This window comes from Nylanderia fulva, unplaced genomic scaffold (genome assembly GCF_048542155.1).
Source record: "Nylanderia fulva isolate GAGA-0341 unplaced genomic scaffold, ASM4854215v1 Scaffold12, whole genome shotgun sequence".
Taxonomy (NCBI): Eukaryota; Metazoa; Arthropoda; class Insecta; order Hymenoptera; family Formicidae; genus Nylanderia; species Nylanderia fulva.
The window spans coordinates 2,699,863-2,727,434 of NW_028189409.1; the positions used below are offsets into that span (position 1 = coordinate 2,699,863).

At 33.2% G+C, this 27,572-nt stretch overlaps 2 protein-coding genes across 3 annotated transcripts in view; one reads left to right on the forward strand and one right to left on the reverse strand.

Moving 5' to 3' along the window:
• Positions 1 to 203: 203 nt before the first annotated feature.
• LOC114939725 (zwei Ig domain protein zig-8) overlaps positions 204 to 27,572 on the reverse strand; it is a 159,802-nt gene continuing 132,433 nt past the window's right edge. The window contains exons 4-8 of one of the 2 annotated variants that reach the window (XM_085490306.1): positions 26,415 to 26,656; positions 23,835 to 24,054; positions 18,705 to 18,888; positions 7,048 to 7,190; positions 204 to 1,165 (exon numbers count right to left, since the gene is read on the reverse strand). In XM_085490306.1, the coding sequence (XP_085346432.1) occupies positions 1,056 to 1,165; positions 7,048 to 7,190; positions 18,705 to 18,888; positions 23,835 to 24,054; positions 26,415 to 26,656 (899 nt within the window). In that variant the 3' untranslated portion in view covers positions 204 to 1,055. Of the gene's footprint in view, positions 1,169 to 7,047; positions 7,191 to 18,704; positions 18,889 to 23,834; positions 24,055 to 26,414; positions 26,657 to 27,572 lie in introns of both variants that reach the window. The other variant, XM_029314149.2, reaches the window with a different exon arrangement.
• On the forward strand, positions 3,681 to 6,047 carry LOC146724717 (uncharacterized). Its single transcript, XM_085490305.1, has 2 exons — positions 3,681 to 4,910; positions 5,014 to 6,047. The coding sequence occupies exons 1-2, from the start codon at positions 3,839 to 3,841 to the stop codon at positions 5,562 to 5,564; spliced, it is 1,623 nt and encodes a 540-aa protein (XP_085346431.1). The 5' UTR covers positions 3,681 to 3,838; the 3' UTR covers positions 5,565 to 6,047.

Consider the following 27,572-nt stretch of genomic DNA (forward strand, 5'->3'; position numbering starts at 1 on the left):
TTAATTAGGATACATCTGCTCGGCACCTTGTTTGTTATCCTTGTGGTAATCTAGTTGGTTCACAGGCGTCTCGTGGAGTTGCATTACAACATCACTGGAACGTTTAAGCTTGATGAAATTGATGCGGAAATCGGGCCAAACCTTTGTTGCTAAATTAGGATGGGTGCTTCACGACGTGAATGACGCGTATCATTATAACTAAATCCATTATATGCTCATATATTTTTTTATAATAAATAGTATACAAAGTAAATGTCCTTTTCAAAATGTGGCAGCATATATAATATCATTAATTTTAATTAGTTGCATAAATCAATCATCAGTTAACCCTTCTGTCAATGAACAAGGATCCCCGGGTACCCACATTGAAAACAAATTTTAACTTGACTAAACCTTTCAACTAAATTACTATTTTGTTAATTGAACATATATTAGTATTTAAGTCAAATTATGTATATTTTCTTAGATTTAATATGTTATATTTAATTTAAATATTTTTCTATGTTCAATTAACAAAATAATATTTAATCGAAAGGTTCAATCAAGTTAATAATTTTTTTAATGCACGCATTGATGAAAAGGTGAAAAATTATGCACTGATAGAAGGGTTAAAAAGATATTCTAACCGTTCGTTCACCGTGAGACGTTTATTCTTTGCTGAAAACTCGAGCATGCAATTAATTCGAATAGAATCGCGCCGGAAGCTGGACGAAGGTAGCATTCTCTTGCAATACAGACACATATCTCGAATGCCGTGCGATCTACGTTAGGTTTAGAATAAGACGTTCCGAGAGACAACGCAGCCAACCGTCTCCGTATCTTTTATGTCAATGCGGAATATGTTAAACGTAATACACACACTCTCTCTCTCTCTCTCTCATTTTCTTTGGCCCTTCCTCTCATGTCCATCATCCTCCTGTCACGAGGATAGAAAAGTTCGCGCGCGAAAGTTTGCGTCGTTCGCTTTCGGTGCCCTGGAGCACTGTCTCTCTCTCTTTCCCTTTGTCATCGGGGTCACGGGATGCTTCTCGCCAGCTTGGAAGCTCGTCAAGCCTTCATCTAAGCACCTGGCTCGATCGGGCGAGCAGAATAGCGACGGCCAGGAAGAATAGCGACGAGCTAGCGACCCCTCGTGCGCCGCTATGATGTAGCTCGGCTAAACTTTCTCCTGAAACAACGTCAAATACACTCACAAGGAACTCACTCGCGAGCCGTATCTCTCCGACGTGTCGGGAGATAACCTTCGGATACTGTATAGTATATAAAACGTGTGATATGCTGAAATGAGAGGATCGCACTAGTATATCTCTTATCTGCGAAAAAAATCTTATAAAATTCCCCTAACAGATAGATATTCTTAAGTTTTTCTAAAAACGGAGAACTGGCACTGATAAATGACTCCCGTCAAATTTTTACGATGCACTAAAATATATATATGCAAAATACCAGGGTGTCTAGCGGTCAGGGAAATTTGGAAAATTGGGCATTGTCAGGGAAAAGTCAGAAAATTTTAGTATTTATCTGGATTTGTTCACATTATTCTACATTTGTTTCAATAATTTGAAATTTTTTATTAAATAAATATAAACTTTTTCTTGACTCCCAGCACGCTAATTTTCTGTGTTGTTAAAAATTGATTCATTTACAGCGTGTTCGTTAATTTATATTTTCATCGTCATGTTATTTTATTTCAATGTGTTTGATAGAGATAAAACTAAAAAAATTCATATAATATTATAAATAGAAAAGGTAATTATTTAAGTAGTTTATAGTGACATGTTTGTTTCGATTATTGTACATAATGCAGATTGTATAATTGATTTAAATTTTTGTTTTTTAACTTCCGAATCTTTTCATTGTCGACAAAAATATCTCAAGGATTTCATGATTCAACATTTAATTGATTTATCATATAGATATATGCAAATTATATATTTGGAAAAAAATAATACTAAAAAGTCAGGGAAAAAATTAATTTCTGGTCTTGGAAAATCTAATAAAGTCAGGGAATTTTTTTCATTGAGTCTGCTGAACACCCTGAATACATATCTCTTAGTTTAAATCACGACACGTTCGAAAAACTCATAAAGTCGATTCAGCTAGTCTCGCGAAGGTTTCCTTATCGAATGGACCAAGTTTGCATACGTTCCTCTCATACATCAGCTATAATGAAAGCCTGAGCGACATGATGCAAATATCGGGAAACATCTTGTATAATTCGATTCCTAGCGAGAACGTGCCGAGCCTCCGTATTAAGTTATGCGGAAGATAATCGAAATGACGTTTGCGCGAGTCTCACTTTGTATGTTCCTGCGGGACCGCGAATTCCGCGGCGCATATTCCCAGGTGAAGACGCAGATGCGAAAGAGGCGGCTGAATTTATGAACGTATTATTTTCGCATATCACGCGAAGAAGCGAGTCTCGTCGTGAGACGATCCATCATCGGACGATCGTGTCACGCAAAATTTCTCTGTTATTTTCACGAGATGGAGATGTCTCCTGGCTGTGACATATATTTTCGTATCTTTATTTTGTTGGAAAAAATGCAAAAAACTTCAACTTTATTTTATTCCAGAGTTAAAGAATATATAATTCTCTTTATCTTTTCATGGCAATCTTAATTTTGTAAAAAGTTAAAAATAGCAAGTAAAATGATAGTAAAAAAATTTATTATTAATAAAAAAAGAAATGAAAATGTTCTATCGGCTCGAGGGAAATGCAATGAGGGGGAGATGTTCGATATAGAGATTAGCCTGAAAATGATAATATGTAAGTATATTGCGACATCAAAGCTATCGTTGCAAAGTTTGTTCGCGTAGTTGGAAAATTCGACTTGCGTACTTACAAGGGACATGTCACAACTGTCCGGAACCGATTTGATTCTCCTTGAAATATGTTGTTAAATACACAAATCTAAAAGACACGTATTTTTTTATACGTGCGCAATTTGAGTTTTAAGGGGTGAAACACCCCTTTAAAGAATAACGGTATTTTTCTTTAGGATCAAATATCTGCTAAACTATAAGAGATATAAAGAAAAAACGTACAACAAATTTTAATGGCTTGAAGAGTACTTTAAAGTTATATGAACAAAAATTTTTTTTTTTTTTTTTTTTTTTAAAAACCCTCACCACCTAATTTTTTTTTTCAAAATTAAAAATTTTGTTTTACCTAATTTAAAGCTTATTTTTTTCCAAATTCAACCATGTGTAATAAAGTTATGTTACGAAATATCATTTTCGAAAATTAATTATAAACGCTCCCGTATATACGCTCATCCGTGCTATGTGCGTAAGTAATTACCGTCGAACAATAAAATATATAAAAAATGTTTTTGTATAATTCTTATTTATGTTTTCTATGTATTTATAACTGCGTATTGTGTATATTTAGATTTAAAAAAAAATTTTTAAATATAATTAATAAGAATTTTTTAAATATACCCCCTGCTTTCTTATTATTTCTTTAATATTTAATTTCTTCTATAAAAATTAAAAACAATTATATTTTATAATAAAATTATTTTTTAATTGAATCTTGCGAATACCAATGTCGCAATATTTGGCATAAACAAATTTTATATCTTACGTTAAATGAATCATAAGATAAGATTATGTGTACGTGTTCCAGATAAGTTATAATTTTTACAATAAAATCTTTAATACGTTAAAATAAATAATAAAATAAGATTATGTGATGACGTATTTCTGATAAGTTAATATAAATTGTTCATGTAGCAGCATAATTCTCACAGTCGGTGTAGTCTTTTCGTTGTAATAATATCTGTGTAAACTGTTCTTTTATTGCAATAGAAAGCAAAATATAACATCTTTGAATATGATTATCAATCCGCTTAACGTTGTTAGACTTTTATTGGTGTCAATAAATTCAATATATTTAACAGAAACGCCAGTAACTGAAGCAGAAGTGGAATTAAAGGAAAACATTAAAAAAATATTACTGGATAGCGTTTTTCATTATAATGGGGTGGAAGTAACGGAAGAAATATATCTCGATTATGAAGAACCTTATAAATTACATAGTTTTGAAATAATTGAAGATGACGAAGAAGCATGGCATGAAGATAGTTTAAATTCTCATCCTCATTGTTCAAATGATGATACAAATTTTGATAGTTCTTATAAAAGACGAGCTGTTGAGTATTGGCGATTTCGGGACACTGATGAAAACAGTAATGACAGAAAAAGGAATCGTCCTCTAAGAGTAGTACAAAATAAATTTAGAAGAGTTTCATCTGAACGTCAGTTAAGGCGATGGGAAGAACAAATACAATCAGGTGGAAGTCGTACAGAAAAATTATCTTACATCTCCAAATTTACACATGATAAATTTACTGCAGCTGTCGAATCAGGATTCATGGTTCATGATATTGATTTAAAAAGATGGGCTTTACAAGCTCAAGAAGAAATAGGAAATTTAAATCCTATATTTAAAGCATCTCACAGTTGGATAGCAAGATTTAAGAAGTCTCACCGAATTGTTTCAAGAAAAGTTACGAAGTTTGTCACTAGAAGAACATTAGAAGATTCTGCTGATTTGCAAAAATCAGCTGATGATTTTCTGGAAACAGTAAAACCTCTTATTGAACAGTTTGGATCTGAAAATATTTACAATTCAGATCAAAGTGGTTTCCAATTGGAACTTCACTCTGGAAGATCATTGTCTAACCAGGGAGAAAAGAAAGTAGAACGTGTCGTGCAATCCATATCATCAACAACCCATTCATATACGATACAACCAATAATATCCTGTAATGGCAATTTGTTGTCCCCTTTATTTATTGTATTAAAAGAAGCTAATGGTAAATTTGGACCAAGAGTACAAGAAAATTTATTTAAAGCAGAAAATGTTATTGTAAAAGCATCGAAATCTGGTAAAATGACATCAGGTATTTTCCTTTTATAATTACTTTTTTTAACAACCTTATTTTATTTAACAATTTAATAAGAGTCATAAAAAAACTATTAAATTAACATTTATATTTTGTACAGATCATTTTAAAATGTGGTTAGAAGAAGCTTATTTCGCAAACATTGGTCCTAATAGCGTTCTTCTTATCGATTCATGGACTGGACATTGCCCCAATATGATTTCGGATTTAACACCTCCTGGAACACATATTACTACTATGATAATACCGAAAGGAACTACAGGGAAAATACAACCATTAGATGTTTATGGATTCAGAATTTGGAAAAATTTTGCTAAAAGATTTTCAGATGCGGTTTTACTGTTGGAAAGTAATATAAACTTACATGAACGAAATAATATAATAAAATTGCAATCTTTGATACATAATCAATTGTCATCCCCACGATATCAAAACTTATTTAAATATTCGTGGTTTAAAAGTGGTTATACGAATGAAAGACCAGACGAATTCGAAAATCCAGTACACTTTAGTTTAGACGAAACTTTAACAAAATGTGATATCGAAGGTTGCAATAATATAGCTGTAGTAAGATGTTCTTGGTGCAAGAAGTCATTATGTTTGAAACATTTTTTTGTCGAATATCATTATTGTAATGTGTATAATGAGTGAATAATATAAAATGCAAATACATTTTTAAAAAAATCTAAATATACACAATACACAGTTATAAATACATAGAAAACATAAATAAGAATTATACAAAAACATTTTTTATATATTTTATTGTTCGACGGTAATTACTTACGCACATAGCACGGATGAGCGTATATACGGGAGCGTTTATAATTAATTTTCGAAAATGATATTTCGTAACATAACTTTATTACACATGGTTGAATTTGGAAAAAAATAAGCTTTAAATTAGGTAAAACAAAATTTTTAATTTTGAAAAAAAAAATTAGGTGGTGAGGGTTTTTAAAAAAAAAAAAAAAAAAAAAAAATTTTTGTTCATATAACTTTAAAGTACTCTTCAAGCCATTAAAATTTGTTGTACGTTTTTTCTTTATATCTCTTATAGTTTAGCAGATATTTGATCCTAAAGAAAAATACCGTTATTCTTTAAAGGGGTGTTTCACCCCTTAAAACTCAAATTGCGCACGTATAAAAAAATACGTGTCTTTTAGATTTGTGTATTTAACAACATATTTCAAGGAGAATCAAATCGGTTCCGGACAGTTGTGACATGTCCCTTGTTAGTTTCGTAGAGTTCGCGCGCGAAAGCGTTTTAAGAAGATCCTTTGCAACAAGTTTCGACATCCAGGACTTATACTCGTAAGAGTCAAATACCGGAGGACTTTTAGGCGCGAAGCGCAAGTAGAAGATAAATATTAGATGCTACAAGAGTATACGTACTTCAGTAATAAATAGCCGAGTCTCTGTGTACAGCTACGCTGTATGGAGAGAAAAAGTTTCCATACGAACATTTCATTCGTAATGAGGCAAACGCGAATGTCGTGCTGAATACTATGAATTCGTTATTTGAGATTCGCGACACGACATCCTTCTTGATTATGAGTCTGTCTCTCAGCATATTAGTCATCGAATAATTCGACACAAATTTTTACGAGTGCTGTCTACGAGTCAGCGGATGATACTCGGGAAAAAAATTTTTTATATATAACAATATAAAATTATATAGAAATATATAAAATTATACATATAATCGCAAAATTATTTTTGAAATATGTCCATACATAATTAGATAAAAGTGCTTTTCATATATAATTATATAAATTTATATGTATATAATAAATAAGTATTTCTTCATATATAATTTGACATTATTATATATGAACCCTTATAATTTTATGTATAAATTTATATAATTATGTATAAAAATGGACACATATTTCATATATAATTTTACGATTATATATATAATTATACAATTATTTATATATAATTATATATAAAACATTTTTCCGGGTATTTTAAGAGCAAACTTTTTTTTTGCTAAATTTTATATTCTGCAATTTTAAATTCTGCTTCGTTTAACGCAAGTAAATTATTGAATGGACGATATTTTATTTCGATAGCAATCCAATAAGAGAGTGTCGAGAAAAATATTGAAATATGTATAAAATGTCCTCACCGTTTAAAACGTGCACGTGAACTGTCGCGGGTTGGTCCGGCATGGTGGTCAGCTGGCACGTGTAGTTTCCGCTATCCGTAGGTCCGACCTTAGCTATGCTGAGAGTCGAATTGGCCCCCTCCTCCATTAAATCCGTTTTTACGCTGCAATATAGATGAATCTCGATTCGAAAATGTTCGCTGAAAATCTCTCACGTATATGTACACATTATTAAAAAATTGTATTCTCGAAATAAGAGATTATACACTATAAAATAATATTCCTAATCGTTTGTAAAATATCCTCTAAAATGAAGAATATATTTTGTCACTGAATATTTTTAGTTTATTAGAAGACTAAATAAAGTGTATTAATAAGTGAGTCGAAAGAGAAGATTTTAAACGATTTAAAAGTGTTTACACTGAAAAAATCCATGTACTTTTACATGGAAATTACTAGTTCAGAACTGGCAAAGTTACTTGCTTATCACTGAAATTTCTTTTCCATTTGTTTTAAAGTGAAAATAAATATTAATGTAAAAATACATGTAAAATATAGGTAAAATTATTATTTTTATGCAAAAATTATATGTAATTTTAAATTTACTATTTTTACTTTATTATAATAGAATTTTATTTTATAAGTATTTATCTATTTCTCATTTATAACATTATTTTATAGCATTGATACATTACTAGCATTTCCTATGTATAAATCCATGTTCAGTGAAATATTTTTAATCTTGGAAATATTTAGGAATAAATTTTATATGAAATTACATATAATCTATAATCTTCCATATAAGTATTAATATTGCATGATTATGTTGGGCCGGAAAAACCGTAGCTCAATCATGTAATTTTACATAAATATTTTTTCAGTGTATAACAATTTAATCATTCAGGATCTAGATTTTGTGCTTCAAGTTCGGTCTATATATACTGTGTCTAATACTTTCTTTATAGCTTCTTTGCATTTGTAAAATATTTTTTGTTAATGTAAAAATAAATCCCATTTCGTTCAGGGTATTCTAAAAATAAATGGGAAAAATGAGAATACAATTTTTTTAGTGTACTATTTTACGTTACGGAACTTTATACGATTCTAATAAAAAATTCGGTCGGATGCACTAGTGCACACTAAGTGCATATAAAGATTTATCACACACAAGTTCACAATGACACAAGTATTTAAAACAGGAAAATAATTAATAGTAAGATCTATTATTATCATTACTCATATTGAGCAACAATGATAGTAGCTCTTATTATTAATTATTTTTCTTATTTTAAGTACTTGTGCCATTGTAAACTTGTGTGTGATACATTTTTATATGCGCTCAGTGCGCACTGGTGCATCCGACCGAATTCGCTATGACATTATCAGAAACTACACACTGAAAAAAAATTATCAACTTGATTAAACCTTTGAATGAAATATTATTTTGTTAATTAAACATATATTAACATTTAAGTCAAATATACGTTTTGTTAGATTTAATCTTCAATTTTTAAATATTTTAATATGTACAATGAACAAAATAATATTTAATTAAAATTTAATAATATTTAATTAATATTTAATCAACTTAATAATTTTTTTCCGTGTACATGTGAAATTTTTATCTCACAATCAGGTCACCACTGACCTCTATTTTAGATACTAAATTATAGAAACAATCTGCTATGAAATTTAATATGTGATTGATAAATATGAGACTGTAAATGTGTCGACCACGATGATACTCTCGCGGAAAACATTTCGAATGAAGCTGCCAACGTAAAATCGCTGTAGCGCGCCAAGGGAGAGAAAATCTCCTAAGGCTAACGAGAACTCTTCCATTTCGCCGGTTTCTTCGCCCCCACGCCTCGCTTCTTTGTCTTAACTAATCGCCGACGCTCCATCACCAACTGAATCGTTTTTCTTCTCTCTTTCTCTCTGTTTGTCTTTTTTCTTTATCTTCACACCAACACATATACTCTTTCCCTTTCATTCGCGCGCTTTTACGCGAGTTTTCTTACACAAGGGAAAAGCAAGTTAATTGCAAATCGAGCCAAAATTAACAGCTTCCGTGAGAACAGTTTGTTCTCTGTGCAAACGGTAGACCGAATAATAAGCTTCGTCGAATAAATATTTGCGCAAAGTCCACGAACTCTATCTTGATAATACACTTTATATTGGCCAACAGAGTCGTTTCTTTTTGCAGTTTGTGCGAATTCATTTTCTCGGAATACGTAGAGTAATGATGTTACTATGATGTATTGCTTATAAAAGCTCATATTTCCTTGAAGCACGTACGTGATTTTTTGCTAAGGGCAGGGAAGGAATACTGTCGGGAACGGAAAATGGATCGCGAAATTTGAGATAATTCGTGTGCAAAAATGTACTACTATCCGGATGATTTTCTATTCTCTGATCATACTTTACGTCGATAAAATTTCACGGAGCATCGTTCTTACACGAATCCCCTATTTATTTCGCATCGACGCCAGGAAACGATGTTATACGCGTCGCGGATTTGCATAAACCATTGAATGCAGAAAATATCTGTAACGAGACTTGTCTTTCACGAAATCGCATTTCGAGGTGAAAAGAAGAGCGATGAATGCAACCGGCGACTTGGTCTAAGTGCGCTAAATGCAGGCAAAAATATACCCGGTCTCTCTCGAGGAAGAAAACGGTTTCCGCGTGCAACTAAGCTATGCTGCAAAGACGTCTTGTGGAAAATTGCTCTCGCGCTTGACGTTCCTATTTTTGTGAGAAACTGGCGGAAAAAAAGCAAGACCGTTCGAGTGAGCATTTCGTGACGAGCAGGGGTTGCAGATGGTGCGTAGTAGCAGAGTGGCAAATATTAAGAGATGGGAAGATATATATCCTTCGTTTATGTATATATACACATATATAGTGAGAGAGCAAGACGGAACTGTAATATATGCAATTTATAACATAATTACATTTTTATAAAATCAGCTCTGAAAAAGGCTAATGAGAGCCAGACGCAGATATTAGGCGCGGAACAAACTTGTTTTTACATTTTTCTTTAATTATTTTGAACGTTTCCTTTATTTCTTTCGACCGTCTGGAGTAGATGAAAGAGAAATAAATATTATATATAGTGTGTCATAATAATACAATGATATAATTTATTTAGATACATATAAAGTGTGAAAATAGTGTCATTTTTTTAATAATGTTGTTTAACAGTCTTACTGATTTTTAGCAATCGTGTTTAGGCGAACGATTAATTCTCTCCCTTCCTCCAAATTCGAGATCTAAGTATCAGAATTTTTATTTGTAGAAATTATCTTATTTTAAGCAAATAAATTTACAGTTTATTAATTATTGAATTAAATAACATTAAATTACACTGAGGGTAGCCCCTCATAAATATACATGTATCACTTTCTACATAGTCATTTGCATATAAACTTTGTTGAATAGAGTAAATTAAAAAGGATTCGATTTATGCTGCCACATCTGTTTTATTTAATAAAATTGTGGATTTTCTACTATAAAAGATCGCTTTATAACGTTCGTCCGATAAATATTTTACGACAGACATTTTTAACATATCCCTTTTAGTCTACTTTATATGCTTCAAACGTGCGGGACAAAAATCGTGTACTTTTATACAAATATCGTCCTGCACGTATCATGTGTTCCTACGAGAGTAATACAAGTTTTCAAAGTATTATTTGACAACGAAAACTTGTTCCCTTGCGTTTTGTTCGAACAGCTGGCTACGCAACCGAAGGACTGTATTTAAACTTTGACCTTCTCGCAGTATTATCTGTAGCATTCTGCCTTAACGAGTTCGTTATACTTTATACGAATTTGTTCACAATAATGTTAACGAAGGAGAAAAAATAGCAAATAAAGAGAGTAGGGTGAAAAGGAGAGAAAAAAATCAAATATATATAAAATCTCGATAAATTTTTGTAAATAGATCAAATTAAGAAGGATTTGATTTACGCTGCCACACATATTTTATTTAATTAAATTGCGGGGTTTCTATAAAGTATCGCTTTCACAAATCGATGTTGCTTCCACGTTCTACTATGATTAACATGAAATCCCACAAGAGAGACAAAGCCACCGTTTGACAACTGCCTCGCCGCCTTTTCGCTACCCTCAGCGTTAAGAGGGAGAGCGCCCTTATTTATTACCGGTTGCGTGTCGCTGAAAGTGGAATCTTGCCGTGACCGGGAAAGCGGTCTCTTGAACCGCGCCGAGCAAGGGAGACTTTAATCGAAAAAGTTGGTCCATTCCAATTTGTCGCATTCGTTACCTCCGGCCGGTTGAGCACTGGCAGACGATCGCTCGTTTATCCGCGAGAGCGTCTACGCCTGTTTTTAGCAATCAAGGATTTTGCGAGAGAAGATGCTTAGAATTAATCCGCAAAAAACCGCGAAACGAAGATACGAAAGAAAAATGCGTTCAAATTATTAGACTCAAACATAACATTTTTATCATTTTAATAATTTATTTGAGGAAGTAATCTTAATTTTATAACATACAGAATAGCTAAATTATATTATATTTTATATTTAATGAGGAAATTACTTTTCTTCCTTATAATCTCAAAATTTTGACATTTGTTCACAAACATTCTGCGTTGCCAAAAATAAATTGTAATTCAATTATAACAAAAAACAAGTTATTGATAGCGTACACAATCACTCAAATTGTACAAAAATAATATAAAATCAATCAGCGAAAACATTACACAAACATGAGCAAACGATGTTTATTGATGCAATATAGATTTCCATCATTAAAAAAGTTATTCGTAAATAATCTTCAGATAAAATAATAAAACTGAATTATATGCGATTATTAAAAAACCGCAAGAAGCATAATTATAAAATAATTTTAATATAAAAATGTGTTCAAGTCTAATAATTATGAGCATGTCTGTAGTTTCAAAAAAAATTCCAAGTTTAATATTAACGTTTGTTAAATATGGATATCTCTCTAAATATAATTATTAGCACGAGAGTCTTTTGCATCTTCATTATTATACAATTATTGTAGTATAAATAATATCTTTGTCTTAATTTTGCAGTAACTTCAAAAGATTTAACATCGCGTATTTCACTTACAAAAGTAGTTCAACATCGCGCCCAGCGCGTATTACTGCGTATTTTGCGAATAAAGTCAAGCCGCGTACCGGTTTAAGTAATAGGATTAATGTCGCATGCTGAAAACTTTGCTCTATATGTATGGCAATTTTAATGCGATGATAAATTGCAATGGACCAAGCGTCGGAATTTATAGAATAATTATGACATTGAGAGAATCGCGCACTAAATTAAACATTGTTTAGATCGATAGAGGGAAAAAGAGAAAGAGGAAAAGTAAAGGGGTGATAAGACATCTATATTTCTTTATAATCTTGTTAGCCTTGCACTTCATCTTTTTTTTTTATCTTTAAGTGCGATGGATGATTTATTTCAACCAGCGTGAAATCCGAAGTTTTCACACATCTTTGCGTAAATGCACACTGAGAAAAAAATAATGTTCAGCTAAAAAAATTTTTTTTAATCTAACTAAATGCGGCGCGGTCACAGGCTGTCAAACAAATATTTGTCAATATGAAAAAATATTATGTTCCAAATTCAGCGCCTTAGTTAACAATACTGTAGTGTATTTGACTTAAACATTTAAATATTTCAATTAAACAAATTCCATTGACTAAACGCGTTTAGTCATATTGACATTATTTTTTTCTCAGCGCAGTTGCGCGAGATGACTGAGATTCGATTACCTTTCTTTTTTCCTTCGCGACTTCTCTCGGAAATTGACAATACAGATTGGTAAATGTAACGCAGTCGGAATAACAATGATTAATCGCGCGAGACATTACTTTGATCGATGAATTGATGCGGCTGTTAACGTAGTATAAGCGATTAGCTATTTCTCTAGCTACGACGCAATCAGTCGAAACGCATCGGTACCGTATAATACCAGTCATTTATCATTCAACAACGGCGTCGACACGCGACAAATACGCTTTTTGCCGGCCGACGCGGCATTTGCTATGTAAAATAAGTTCGATAATCAATCTATTAGTGTCCCTTGCTACGTGTCCTGGCGACGTATGAGACCACGCGAAATGGAAATGACAATTTATCATGCTAATTACGATTTGTTTTCTTTTATCTTTGTTCCCGATTGGACAAAAGAATATTTATACAGAGTGATTCTCTAAATAAGTGTAAAAAATTTTCAATGATTCTTTGTCGAAAATTAAGAAGTCTTTTATATATACTTATGCTTTTATATAAAATTTGAGAAAAAAATAAAAATCTAATTAAGGAGGGATATAGGAAAATTTGTTTATGTAAAAGATTAAATACGCTAAGACATTTTTTATCTTATCCTTAATAACTTAATTATAAAGAAAATATATGTTTATATTTCAGAATGTAAATGATAAAGATCTCTTATTTGAAATCACTCAATAAAAAAAAAATGATCGTTCTTCTCTCTTGCGATTCATATAATATTTTCGAAATTTAAATAGGTTTTTATGTGACACTTTTTTGTTCTTCTAACAGATTTAAGTATGCTTCATCGTATCTTCAGTATCTTTGCCGTAAACATCAATTCCATGTCAATCTGTTCCATAGTGTCACTTTCTTTTTATTTTTCAATATCCTCGGTTTATTTTCCTAGAATAAATTGGATACTACATATATAGGACACACAAATACGCGTACCTTCAAGTATTGATGTATTAAGTCTAATATTGGTGGGATAGTTGCCTACCTTGGCTTGTTTGAAGAGAATCTAAATAAAAATCGAACTTGGTTTCACGAACAGACAAATATTGAACGAAAAATCCTACCAAATATTTTCTAATATAAACACCAGTGCTATCTTCTGTAGTTGCCTGCTAGATTATTTTAATCTCATATCACGTGTGTAAGAATCAGCTGATAAGAATCAGCTGACTTGACGGATCGCCTTGACAAAAGGAAACCACAAAGTACGAAAAGCAGATTAATAAATCCAAGTGGACAGTGTGTCTTTCATCGTGACGTTGATGTGGTCAGAGGTTAAACCTATATTTCGGATAAATTAAGATAGATCGTAAACATAACGTTAATTCTCGACGGCGCGGAAAATTCGATTTAACGCCGGTCAACTACCTGGCTACGCTTTTGTGCATTACTACTAGTCGTGTTGTCGTAACTGGAGCTTTAATTACGATCCCGAAAATTTAATGTAATTTGACACTGTGTATAAAATGCTATTTCCACCCTCTCCCTCTCTTCCCCACTTATGTCTCACGTCAAGGGTTCCGGTGTAATTTAATGGATTAAACGCCATGTTAAGCACAATAAATTTATTGTCGCGTTGCCTTTAAACTGGATAACGCTCCGGATAACTAATTCGATTAACCCTTAATTCATAATCATGGTTATATCGCGATTATATTGCCACTTTGGAAAACGGTAACAATTAAACTGAAATTAATATGAATTCTTATGATTAATATCCTTCGTCGAGATTTCAAAGAAAATTTTTCGTAGTTTTGAAATATACATATATTGTCGAGAAAGAAAATAATTCAAATTTTTTTCTGTCAAAAATAAAAAAATTAAATTTCACTCACAAGAAAAATTGCGACAAATATAACGTATAATAAAACACCACACACTCGTGTAATTTTCTCTTTAATAATATTATTTTAAAACTAGATGTCTATTATTTTCGGAGTATCGCGCATTTTCAATTTCACCACGACGCAACGGCGAACACGTAATTTCACGTAAAAAGTTTCTATGAAAATTACTATCTTCCTTTTGGCTCCTAACGAAAATTCTTTCGGAATACCGCAGCATTGTTCGTCTTTTTTTGCATCGGTGCACTGGAACCGACAATGGGGGGAGGATATCTAAAAATACGAGGCCATCAGCGACGCGTCGTTAAATTATGGGGAAGAGAGAGAAAGGAGGAGGAGAAGGAGGAAAGGGTCGACATTGGGTGATTAATTAAACGAAAGGTTAAATTAAGCGAGATAGCAATAATTCTCGCCCAGACGCTGCTACGTTGCACAAACGAGTGCCATGGCACTGCAGCAGTTCTATGTGCAACGTGTTTACGGTCTGCGGTCCACGCAGGGTCATACGTCCCCTGTGAGCGAACAAGGACAGAAAGAGAAAGAGAGAGAAAACGATATTTGACATTTTGGTTCCCACAGGATGCAGCCCGGGGAATGACTCGCGCAACGAGCATTCGCGCAGATACCAAAACAAGTTTAAAAAATTGTCGTGACGGGGAAAGAATTGTAGAAACAAGAAATAGAGATATACACACACACACGCGCGGATATACATATAGGAAATCCTCTGAGAGAAAGACCCATGCGTTAAAAAATAGGCTCTCGCAAAAATTCGCGGCAAGATAATTTTCATTTAATTCCCTTTTATTTTCCCCTTAATCGGATTCGCAAAAAGGTGTTAATTAATATTACGCGTCGCGCACACGGGTGGGGCAAAATATTTAGCGTTTCGCTGCATGGTTGCCGGGTAGAGCTCGCAGAGGGACTGCTATTCCTTCGTTCCTCTTGCAACGAGAGAACCACGACCTCGTGTATGTACAGCCCGTCCTGTATGTACAGAAGCGCGCAACGCAAACTAATTTCATTTACTGTCCCGCCGTGTGTCTCGCCGGCATCTAACTTTACTGTCAGAACGGGCCCACAGAAGCGTCGCGTCGGTCTCGACCAAGAGAGAGAGAGAGAGAGCACAAACCCTGGTACCAAACACCCAAGCCTTTCGCGCGTCGTCTCGACACGCCGCCGTTCCGAGGCTGCTTGTCATCAACCATCGTATACAACCGCACCGACTCTCCATGCGAGCGCTGTACCGGCACGTATTTTGTACCGGGTCCTTCGGGGATTCTTCGGCATTCCGATGCTCGAGGAAATCTCTCCCTTTCTCTCGCGAGCTCCGGAAAAGGAAGCGATGACGTCTCATCGACGCGCTGATGTATACGTAAATATAAATTTCTCGAAAAATGCTTTAGGCGAAAAATAAAAACTCGATCTCCGTGTTTTTTCTCTGAAGCTTTTTTTTCCTAAAGGAAAATATTTTTCGCGGATATTTGTGTGGTTAGTTAACGATTTTCTTGATTTTTCCATGAGCGACACATTTTTTTTATTTTGGAAAAATTATGCGATATATTGGAATGTTGTTGTTGGAAATAAGTACGCGAAATAAAATTTAATTGGAGCAGAAAGTAACTTTAGACATGTTTGCGGAACATTAATATTTCAAAATTTTAAAAATTGCGTAACTTGCATGGAAAAATCATGAAAACTCTTACATATATATTTGTTTCGACGAAAACACCTGCAACTTTTGTTAAAAAGTTTTCTATTTTAAAAAAGTAATTATAGTGAATATCTGGAAAATGATGCCATGTCTCTCTTAAAATCAAACAATTTTTATGCAAAACATTTTTATTATAAATATAGAAAAAATATTTAGAGATATTAAAATATCAATTTTCAAATTATATTTAGATTAAAATATATTTTTGACATTTATGTTAGAGAAGAAAAAATTCTCGAATTCGATGACTCTTTTTTGCATAGCGCAGTAAAGTAAATAAATTACCAAAGACACGCGAAGGTATGATCGCTACACACTCATCGCAAATGTCAAATTTTTCGTTTTATTCGGTTCTTTTGAATTCCGCACAGCTGTAGACATAATTCAGGGTGATGAATTATCATCATTTATCATGTTTAACAAAAGCGCTGCTGGACGAGACAAGAAAAACGCGAATACGCGACAACTTATTAATGGGATAAAATTTTGCGAGTTCCTTTTTCCGACTTTCCGTGAAATTTTCAAGCTCTTGAAAACGAATTGCGAAATACGCTGCATAATGGAATGCTTTTGTATCCGTATTTCATTGATCCGTGACGTAAAACGAACTATATATTAATGAAGCTTAATATACGCGACGTGTCTTGCGCTCTCTCTCTCTCTCTCTCTCTTTCGCCTTTTTCTTATTTCTGCCTAAGTTTTATTCAGCGCGACAGCTGAACGGCGTTTCGCTATTATACGGATCGCGGATAATGAATTCTTATGCTCCAGAATCAGCCTGTGGAAATTCTACTGTTCCAGCCAACTCTTGCAGGAATCTATAATAACATATAATTCACGACAATGAGAGAAAGCGAGTCGTATTTTTTAACGCTTCGCAGCTTTTGAAACGCGCCTCGATTTTCAGACCGTACAAGGAATAAGAATTGCATGCGCGATCTAGATTTGACTTTTCCGGACCGTTTCTGCCACCGAGTTGACACAGGCTCTTTCAACTGCGCGTAAATGCTCGTCAAACAAGGAAAAGTTTCGCGAATTAATTACACTCCGCTCGCATAACCGCGTCAAGTTTGCCTGACGCTTAGATTATGCATTTCCTGTATTTACCGAGAAGCATTTCGAGCTAGAACGACTTAGCGCAAGTAAATTTCGAATAATGGAGCTATTAAGCTTAAAAACCTTTTCACATAACGCGAAAATTTCGCTTCACACATTCTCCTTTCTCTTTCGCACGCTCCTCTCTCTCTCTCTCTCTCAAAATCTCTTGAAATATATCGCTAAAATTATATATCTTTTTATACGTCTGCCTTTCGTGCATAGGGTTTCGCAAGATAAAATGTATCGATATTTCATTTGAGGTATAAGTCAAAGGCTTAATAAATGAAGGGTAGAGAAAGGTCGCTTAAACGCGAAGTTAAATGTAAGTTAACTAATGAGAAAATTTATGAAGCATTGTCGCATAAAAATACAGAGCTCTTATTACACTGAAAAAATTGTGTTCTCATTAAAAAAAATTGCTCACTTATTTTTAGTTTAATTTAATTGAATTTCATTATATAATATTTTATTATATAATACTTTATTATATTACATTTTATTTTATTACACATTGTTAAATAGGTATCAAAAATTCCATTATTATTATATTCTTAGTTTTATAGGATAATCTAGAAGAAACAAGAAAACAGATAAACACAAAGTCATGCAATCGAAAAGAGAATTTAAAACAATCTCGAAAATTGTTCTATTTGCAGTGTTGTGCTTATTAAATTTTAAAAATTTATATGATTTTAAAATTAGCTAGATAAACATGAGATAAAAATATGTAAATTCATCATAGATAAGATGAAGATGATTTTGTTTTAAATATATCTAGATGAAAGATAAAACTATACGGCGATTCATATTTTTATTTTTTTAAATTTTTATCGCTTACTGCTCAAGTTCTATTATTTAAGTATTTTTATGTGGTATGATTCTAAATCAAAATTATCTGAAAATTAGATAAATTTAGTAAAGATAATACTTTTTTTTCATGTAAGATGCAGATATAGACAATATATATTTTTATTATCCATATAAAGATAAGATGAGCCCAAAATTTCATCTAGATAATCATCTATATAATTTTGTTTAGACAACAGCAAACACTGTCTATTTGATAACCCATCGTGTGACATTATGTGTTTATATGTGTTTCTTGCTGGAAAGCTCGTATTTTCTGTTGAAGGAGACTTTCTACTGTATAGTCTTACTTTGAGAGCGCAATTTTTTCGGTGTAGCTGACACTAAGGAGCAGAAAAGGAACGCGATAGTTAAGAACGTTTGAGTTACCTGATGCCGCCTCTCGTCGTATCGTAGTTCAAGACTCTGTTGCCGTGAAGCCACTGGACGACGCTGTATTGCACCTGCATCGCTATATGACGTACGACGCATTGTAGTTCGATGGTGCTATCAGCCTCGTAGTACTTGTCCCGCAATGGTTCGCCCAGGGCGTCCACTATTTGGACGGACGGTGCTGAAATTCAAACATGGAACGTGTTACAGGCCAAAAAAATAAAATAAAACCTATACCAATAAATTCTATTCACAATATCGAAATATCGAAAAAAAGTAAGAAGACTCTGAGATTCGATAATGAGACGCCTTTCATTATACGAAAAAAAGAGAATACACTTTCCAAGAGAGCATCATTATTATCTCTTTACGTAGCGAACATTTGAGTATATTTCAAGTTATAATTTCGATGAAGGGAGAAAAAAAAGATTGGCATCGTAGTCAGAACTTGGAAGCGCTCTTGTAAGTGCATTTTCTTAAAAGTTTTATCCTCTTACAAGAAGTTTTGGAATCGCTATATTGTGGTAAAAGTACTTATAACGTTTGATTTAAACATCGGAAGTTGTGTATGCGTGTTGTAGTTTATACAAGCATATATATCGCATCAAACTCTTGTAAACAAATCATCCTATTATTACAATAGCATTGTTATAGCATTGCTGCACAGCTGAAACTAATTTATTCACAACAAATCTATATTAATGCGAAATCATTTTTATCTCGCAAAATTTACATGTCGCATTTTTTCACAGTTCTACCATATGAAAAATTAAATCACGAGATAAAGCATCAGAGTAAAAAAAAGCATGTTCTATTATTAACGTTGACAAAATTAATCGATAAAAACAAAGAGATAGTTGGTCGAAACTGGAATTTAGATGGGTTAATTTTTAAATATACGCGATTTATTATTTATTTTTGCTTATTATTTTATTCTTATTTATTTTATTATTTGCTTCGGTACACGTTTATCATTATCGTTGTTGGTGCAACATGTTTCATATCTTACGGTAATTTTTTTTTTACTTAAGAGAAAGAAAGAGATTCTTCAATCAACACTATTTGCCAAAAGTTCATTGCGGCAATTTGCGCGTCATGAAATTCGACCGTATATATATGAGCGTGATATTGGATTACATCGAATTCGACTTCAAATATTTAACTTTATGGACCAATAAATATCTCTCATATTGACGTCATTGGGTTGTCCACACGATCGAGCACCCAAACGCGATCGAGTTCCATTCATTCATATATCCCCATCGACGTCTTCCCTCGACTGGACCATTTCCAACTTCATCCCCCACTCTCACTCACCCTTCTCTCTATATATCTCTCTGATGCTGGCTACCTATTTACCTACTTGCGTGGCTATTTCGCGTCTGCGGAGCAATGTACGGCTGCCGAAGGAAAATCACGAAAAAAGGAAACGTTTTGAAGATAGATCAGAGTCTCTCCCTCTTCGACCCTGGAGTGCCCGACCTCATGAATATCACACGAAATGTAATCTCTCTCGCGCTCGCCCTTTTCTCTTTCGCTCTTCCCGGCCTTTTTTCCTTTACGTTTTTCCCCATCTGAGGTACGCCGCGTTTTATTCCGCCAGCTTTTAAGCAACGCGATACAAAAATTTCTCTCCCCGTTCTACTTTATTTTTCGACGTGTGGAAATATGTTTTTCGTTCATTTTCCCTTTCTTTCTTCTTCGCGCGATATAATTCTGCGTTAACGCTCGCAAATTTCGAGAGGTACTACATATTTTTGCAGTTAGTACAAATAATGAAACTTAAAACCAGATGTTTGAAAAAGAAAAACCTATCTGTGTTTGTTTAATATTGTATAAAGCACGAAATTTTGGTTTAATCATAAATGACGCGAGGGAGATTTATATGCGGATAAAATTATTTTTCAGTGAAAAAACCTGAAGCGCGCACTAAAATTTCCTAATATCAATTTGAAAAGACTATTTTTACTCGTATAATAAAAATAAAACTTGAAAATTTCTCTCTCATTGTTAATACAAATATATATATATATATATATATATATATAATATATACACACATATATAAAACTGAGAATCCAGAGAAAGACATTAACAGCGTTTCTGTTTTAAATGCAAAAGAAAAATGAAGTTGCTTCATAAACGTTTTATTAGAAACATTAAGTCGTTTCATAAAACTCTGTGTATTGTATAATCACAAAATCTCTTCCATTCTTTCTTTTATTAACATCTTGATGGAAGGGACACGCGTCGACTAAATTGCCAGAGAGATTGGCTGCATAGAAAGACAGACGACAGGTGGAGGTCGAGGAGAAAGGACTGCATACCAAAATCTCTCGGCTACTTCATCTCGCGCAGTCTCAGCCTCCTCTCTTCTAGATTAAGTGTTGATCCTTCGTTTTACGTGCGCTCGTCTTAGCGAAAGCGACTATATTTTGCTTGCTGAATGCAGGTGTCACCGAGAAATTACCTTTACGATTACCTCATTTATATTTCGTATTTGCATCAACTGTAAATATTTGCGGGCAGTTTCGTTCAAGGGATAAGTAAATAAATTAATTAATACATCAAGGAATAAATAAATTTATACGTCAAGGGATAAGCAAATAAATTAATTAATACATCAAAGGATAAATAAATTAATACGTCAAGGCACAAGTAAATAAATTAGCACAAAACTAAATCAAAATTCTCTCTCTTTCTCTCTCTCTTCTCAAATTTACATCTATTCATGTAATATTTTGCAATTTTCTCACGCCGATCGAAAAATAGATGCATTGATAATCGATTGTAACGATGCGACAATAGTTCGGGCGGGATGCATTCACGTCACGTACGTTAATTATTTTACGATGCAAACATGATACATCGATGAAATCGCGATTGCAAGATTCGCACAATAGACAATTGTGCCCACCGCAACTTTCAAAGTTAAATAGATACGAAAAGGGAATTGGTTATACCGAGTGCCCAATGAGAGCGTGCTATCCAGCGATACATCGTCCTTTCTTTATGCTATTTGTCAGTATCGAATCACGTTATAAATTGCGTTATGATCGCGTGAAAACCGGACGTATAATAAAAGCGCCAGCAACATGGACCGATTAAACTTTAATTGTAACTTTAATTGAATATCGGGTAATATCTCCATAATTAGCGGCGCAAAATAAAAGTCAATTATTAATTAATTATATATAATACTGCATATAACAATTATTATATATTATATATAATAATTATTAATATGTTTATAAATATATTAATAATTAATAATATATTTATGTATATATTAATAATTCTTAACAATAATTTTTTATATTATAATACTTATTTTTAATTTCAAATTAAATTTATTATTAAAAAATATAATTGCATACGCCACTCTTCTAAGAAGTAATCGACGAATCCATTTTGACAAATTACGGAAATATATAGAGGAATGCACCGGAATAAGAATACGGAGAAGACGTTAAGCAGATAATCCCTTTGAACTCGCGTTAGAAAATTTCTCGGTATAACACGAGAAAACTACATTCTCATCTCATCCCACGTAGGAACGAGCTAGAAAGCTTACGATATAATCTCACATCGGCAAAGGCGCGCGAACCAGGAAATAAGAAAAAGAGAAAAACCCGTCTCGATACTTACTTCTTTTTTTAATCTTTGTAAGCTTTTAATTTTATGCGATCCGGCAAAACCAGTGCTCGAGGTCACATTTTTATCTACGAATAAATCCATTAGAGAATCTTCGATACGTTTTTACGCAGAGTCTGAGATACACGTTGACTGTAGAGCACAAAGGGATTCTGATGAAAAATTGTATTAATTGTTAATTTTTTACGCTATCTCTGAAGTTATAATTGAAAAAAAAAAAACTTTTAATAAACCCCTAACCCATTTTTATTCTAATTCTCCGAGGTTTACTGTTGTTTTCAAGAGAAAGACACGGTCTTTTTATTGTCACCCGTTAGACTGAAAAAATATGCAATTTTTCCTTTCCCTCCTCCCCACGTTTATTAAAATCTTTTTGCCGTTTGCAACCATTCCGTTGTCCATTTCTCGCTCCAGTTCCCTTCTAGCTACCATTTCGCCCTCGTATCCCCCTCATTTTGCCGGATGGCTCGACACATCTCGATTTCGTTCCGAGTTCTAGAGCGAGATGAAGTTCTTCCGCTTTCCACTCTACCGGTCCTTCCGAACCGGACACGACTGTGGATTTTCTCTTCCCTCTATCCCGTTTATCTCAGCTAAGGTTCGTTTTCAATTATCCTTTTAAGCGATATCTACCGCAAGAACACCAAGTCGATTTATCCGATTGCTAGCAAAATCTCCCAATTCGAGCTTCTTTCGTCTTTTATCGCTTATTGGATCGCCCTCCGGCGACATATCGCTTTTTCTTTTTTTGGCTTTCAACTAATTTAAATATAAGCACGAACGAGTATTAGAGAAAGAGATACGAAGAACAAAACTTTATATCGTGTCGGTCTTTTATTTCTGGGTTCTTGGATTTATTACTAATTATTATTTATATATTTAATTTTGAATCATGTATATATATATATATTTATATTCACGACTATTCTTGCTGTGGATCTTGAAGGATATAATTCTTAGAGTCTCTCGTGAAATAATCTTTCATTCGGAAATCGAAGAAAAATCCACATCGCAATCACTTCAGCTATCTAATCTCTTTTACATTTCTACTCGTCGTTAAATTTCCGTTTCAAAACCCAGACACGACGCGGGTGGAAACAAAAAGGTGTTAAATGGAGAGAGGAGATATGTAAACTCGGGAGAATAAATAGTGGAGAAATTTTCGCTCTTTGCTCTGCTTCTTTTAAGAGGATAAAATAATTGTGTCAGATTGCTCAAAAGAAATTCTACTGGAAATATTCACGAATGACATTTTACACGTGGAATTTAAATCCGAACGAAGGGCGGAGAGGATATGAAAAAAAAAAAAACACATTAATTGTATTACAAAGCAAATCGCGGAAACGTGTAGAAATCTACACTGTGTTATCGTTTCTCTTTTGGGCAACTGACTACACTAGAAACAGTCGTAATCACCGTTACAATCTCGACGTTGATATTAGACGGCTGTGTTAGGTCCGTGTTATCACTTACCGTTGATGTGTAGGTTAATATGAATGAACTTAGGCGGATGGGTGCTGATCTGACACTCGTACTGACCCTCGTCGCTGCTGTTAACACGCTTGATACGCAGACGCCAGTTGTCCGGATACTGAAATTCAATGGTGTACCTCTTATCACCCGTATACGTGTTCTGGCCCACTGTCAGCAGACTCATCTTCTCGCTACTCTCCTGTCGCCGCAACCAAGATACCTGCAATTTCAATTTTTTAAATTTTAATTAGTCCGAATTTTACATCGCAATATCTGTCAACGTTAATATTTCGCGATTTTTGTTATTTACACTAGATCGTGGAGAACCCGATAAAATCTCCCCTTCAAATGTGTCTAACCAATATCGTCGACCAATATAAAGAAAAACGCGTATAAAATATCAACAGGTAGATAGGTTCGTATTCAGATTTATTCGGTTGTATCGACAATTCTCACCTACCCTTGTTGTATATTTTGTATACAACAGGCATACGAATGTATTTCGATGTTATTTATTCTCTAAGAACAATTTCATTTTTTTTCGATAGCAGGGATTCAAATTCAATTTCATTCTCCATATCTTTATTTTCATGAATTGAAATTAATATTTTTATTGCAACCTTCCGACGATTGACAATTGTTAAATACATTGCAAATAATGATAAGAATTATTTTAATCACTTATCAATTATTCATATCGATAATAAGTCAATCTTACAAAGAAATCTTGCGAATCTGAAAATTTTTATTTTAATGAAACTTTACATAGATGTAGGACAGACAAATGGATTTTTAGAAATTTTTAGTCAAAAATGATTCTAAAAGATATAAATCACTTCTCATATGTATAAAGTGGCTTTTGTTTTATAAAAAATGTTTTATACAAAATTACATGCACTTGTATTTAACTATTTATAAAATTTTGAAAAAATAATTTGTTTTAAAGATTAAAAAATTTGTTTGAAATTATTTTTTAAAATATTTTTAATATGATTAAATAGAAGTATTCTTGTCATAAATCTTTTGTATAAAATATTTTTTGGTATTTTGAATACTTTTCGAAATATACTGAGAAAAGCTGCTCCACATATAAGGTTTAACTCCTTAAAATCGTTTTTAAGTCAAATTAAAAAATTTCTAAATTTATTTATCTCCTTTACAGTAAAGTTTCATCAAAATCCGAATTTTCGGCTTTGCAAAGTTTCTTTCTTGGTCAAGTAGATATCAGTGTAATAGTCTCATAAAGAGTAATCAATTTTCCGATCGAGATGAAGTGCGCGCTTTCTTGCCTTCTCTTCATCATAACGTGTATTTTGTCTTTAAGATCGTATTATGATAGAAATTTGCAGGAAATTGAAAACGATCAATCCAGATTTGTACATGTTTATCTAGAGAGGTAGATTGAGGTGAGCGCGAATGGAGGATGTCAGTTTAATCACATAGCAGAAATTGAATAATGTGTTGCCGAGTAACACAGTTAGATATATTATGTATCTCGCATCTTCTACATGAACATTTATGAACATTAATCAGGTATTTATTATCGGTGTTCTAGAGAATCGCGATTGTTCCAAGTTATAAAAGTACAAAGATGCAAGTACAAAATCGAGTTCTCAAAATTTCGACAGATATCTATTGACATTTATTTTATTCAAAAGTACAAAAATGTGCAGAAAATTATATTAGTATTTTTTCATATATATTTTAATAAATTTAAATATATACTAAATATATAGTATATAATAATGTAGTTATATAAAAAATTGTGTAACATTATACGCGGACACATAATTATTTAGTTTTACATAACCCACAATTCCCGGTGTATTGGTTAACTATAGTGTAATTTGCTGCCAGGTAACAGGATATTATCTGTTCAAGAGAGCTAGAGAGATTCATGCGTATATACAACCGATATCTGACCGCATAATTTGTTCTATAGTTTGAAGCTAATGCGGAAACAGTTTGTTACTGCATTATGAGCAGCAATAAATGCATTCCAAATAAACGTGGCAGTAGTTGAAAATATAACCGGCATAGACTTGCAATAAAATTATTTTCGTGATTAAATATACTATTTTTACTTTCGTGAAAATTTTTAAATTATAATAATTATAATCAAAAAATACACATACGCACAATGTGTGCAAAATATTCGCATTGATGATTACAAAAGTTTTAGATCTGATCACGTTACATTAAAAATGAAAAGGGAGACAAATATTTTTTTAATTTATGCAAAGTCTAAAACGTATTCGCATTTATAGCATTAAATTATTACGTGCAGATTACGCAAATAACCAGATTGCCGGCAGAGATTACGCGAATCTTTCCTTAAACTCATTCCTTGAAGTTTAAAATATATACGAACGTTCGCGCGCGCACGCGAGAGAGAGAGCACAGCAGATTAATCATAATAAGCTAAACGTAGCTTACCCGGGCTGTAATAAGGCAAAATATTCCGAGATTAGTCGTGAATTATTGCGCGAATTCGTAGCGATGATTAAAAGGCGCGGGCGTGGACCGAGGAGTGGAGAAACCGGAAGAGAGGAAGCGGAAAAATGAGCGAGTTGCGCTTACGGTTTTGTCTTGCAGCAACGATATCCTACAGTCGAGGGTGACACTGGCGCCGGCCTGCACCGTAATATTGGAGCTCTCGCCTTCGAAGTGCGGGCCCCATTTATGATCGTGATGATGCTGATGCTTGTTCAGGGTGCTGTGCGTGTCGAAGATGTAATTCAGCATTGGTGCATCCGTCGGCACAGATCGCTTCGCCGCCGTCGTCGATTTCGTAGAAATCGAGTCCGTCGCCAGAGGCAATTCTGTAACACGCGATGAAAAAATATGTGCAATTATAGCATATTTATAATATTATTTTTTCCCGGTAAAACATTTTTTTATATATAACAATATAAAATTATATATAATCGCGCAAAGTTATATATGAAATATGTCCACATATAATTAGATAAAAGTGCTTTTTTTATATATAATTATATATAAATTTATATATATATAATAAGTATTTCTTCATATGTATACATATATATGTTTCATACAATTTAACATTTTTATTATATATAAAAATAGACAAATTTCACGTATAATTTTACGATTATATGTATAATTATATAATTATTTATATATATTTATATATAAAAATTTTTTTCCCAGATTATATTTATTATAACACAAATAATCCAGTTCACAAATGATACAAATAACGTATGCATTTTATTTTGCATTTTAACACCGAGAGAATTAATTATTATCTTGTTATATGAGTGTTGGAGTAAATATATTAATGGAGGGATACATATATATTTTGCAATGTGATAAATATAAACCGCAAGCTCGAAAATGTTGTGTATATTATCTGACAATTCAAACATAGTGGCATATAAATTATTAATATAAATACGAGCGCGGCGCGGATTCTTGTTCGGTGATGATCGCGCAAACGTCGAAATTTACGTATTTTCGTATATCTGGCGATCCTCTTTCCACTTTTTGCATTCAATCTATCCGCTTCCGATCATAACTCGTGACTTTGTTTAATCGATTCGCTGGCATTTTCCCGTTTCGGACCATCGCTCAGGGTTATCGACGTCCAGCCAACCTGCCAATAACGACTCATATCGGCGTAAATACGCATTTATGGCCGTAACAGGCCAATAGTCGAGACATATGACATCCTCGAGCCAGCAGTCAGGACATATGACATCCTCGAATTCTCGC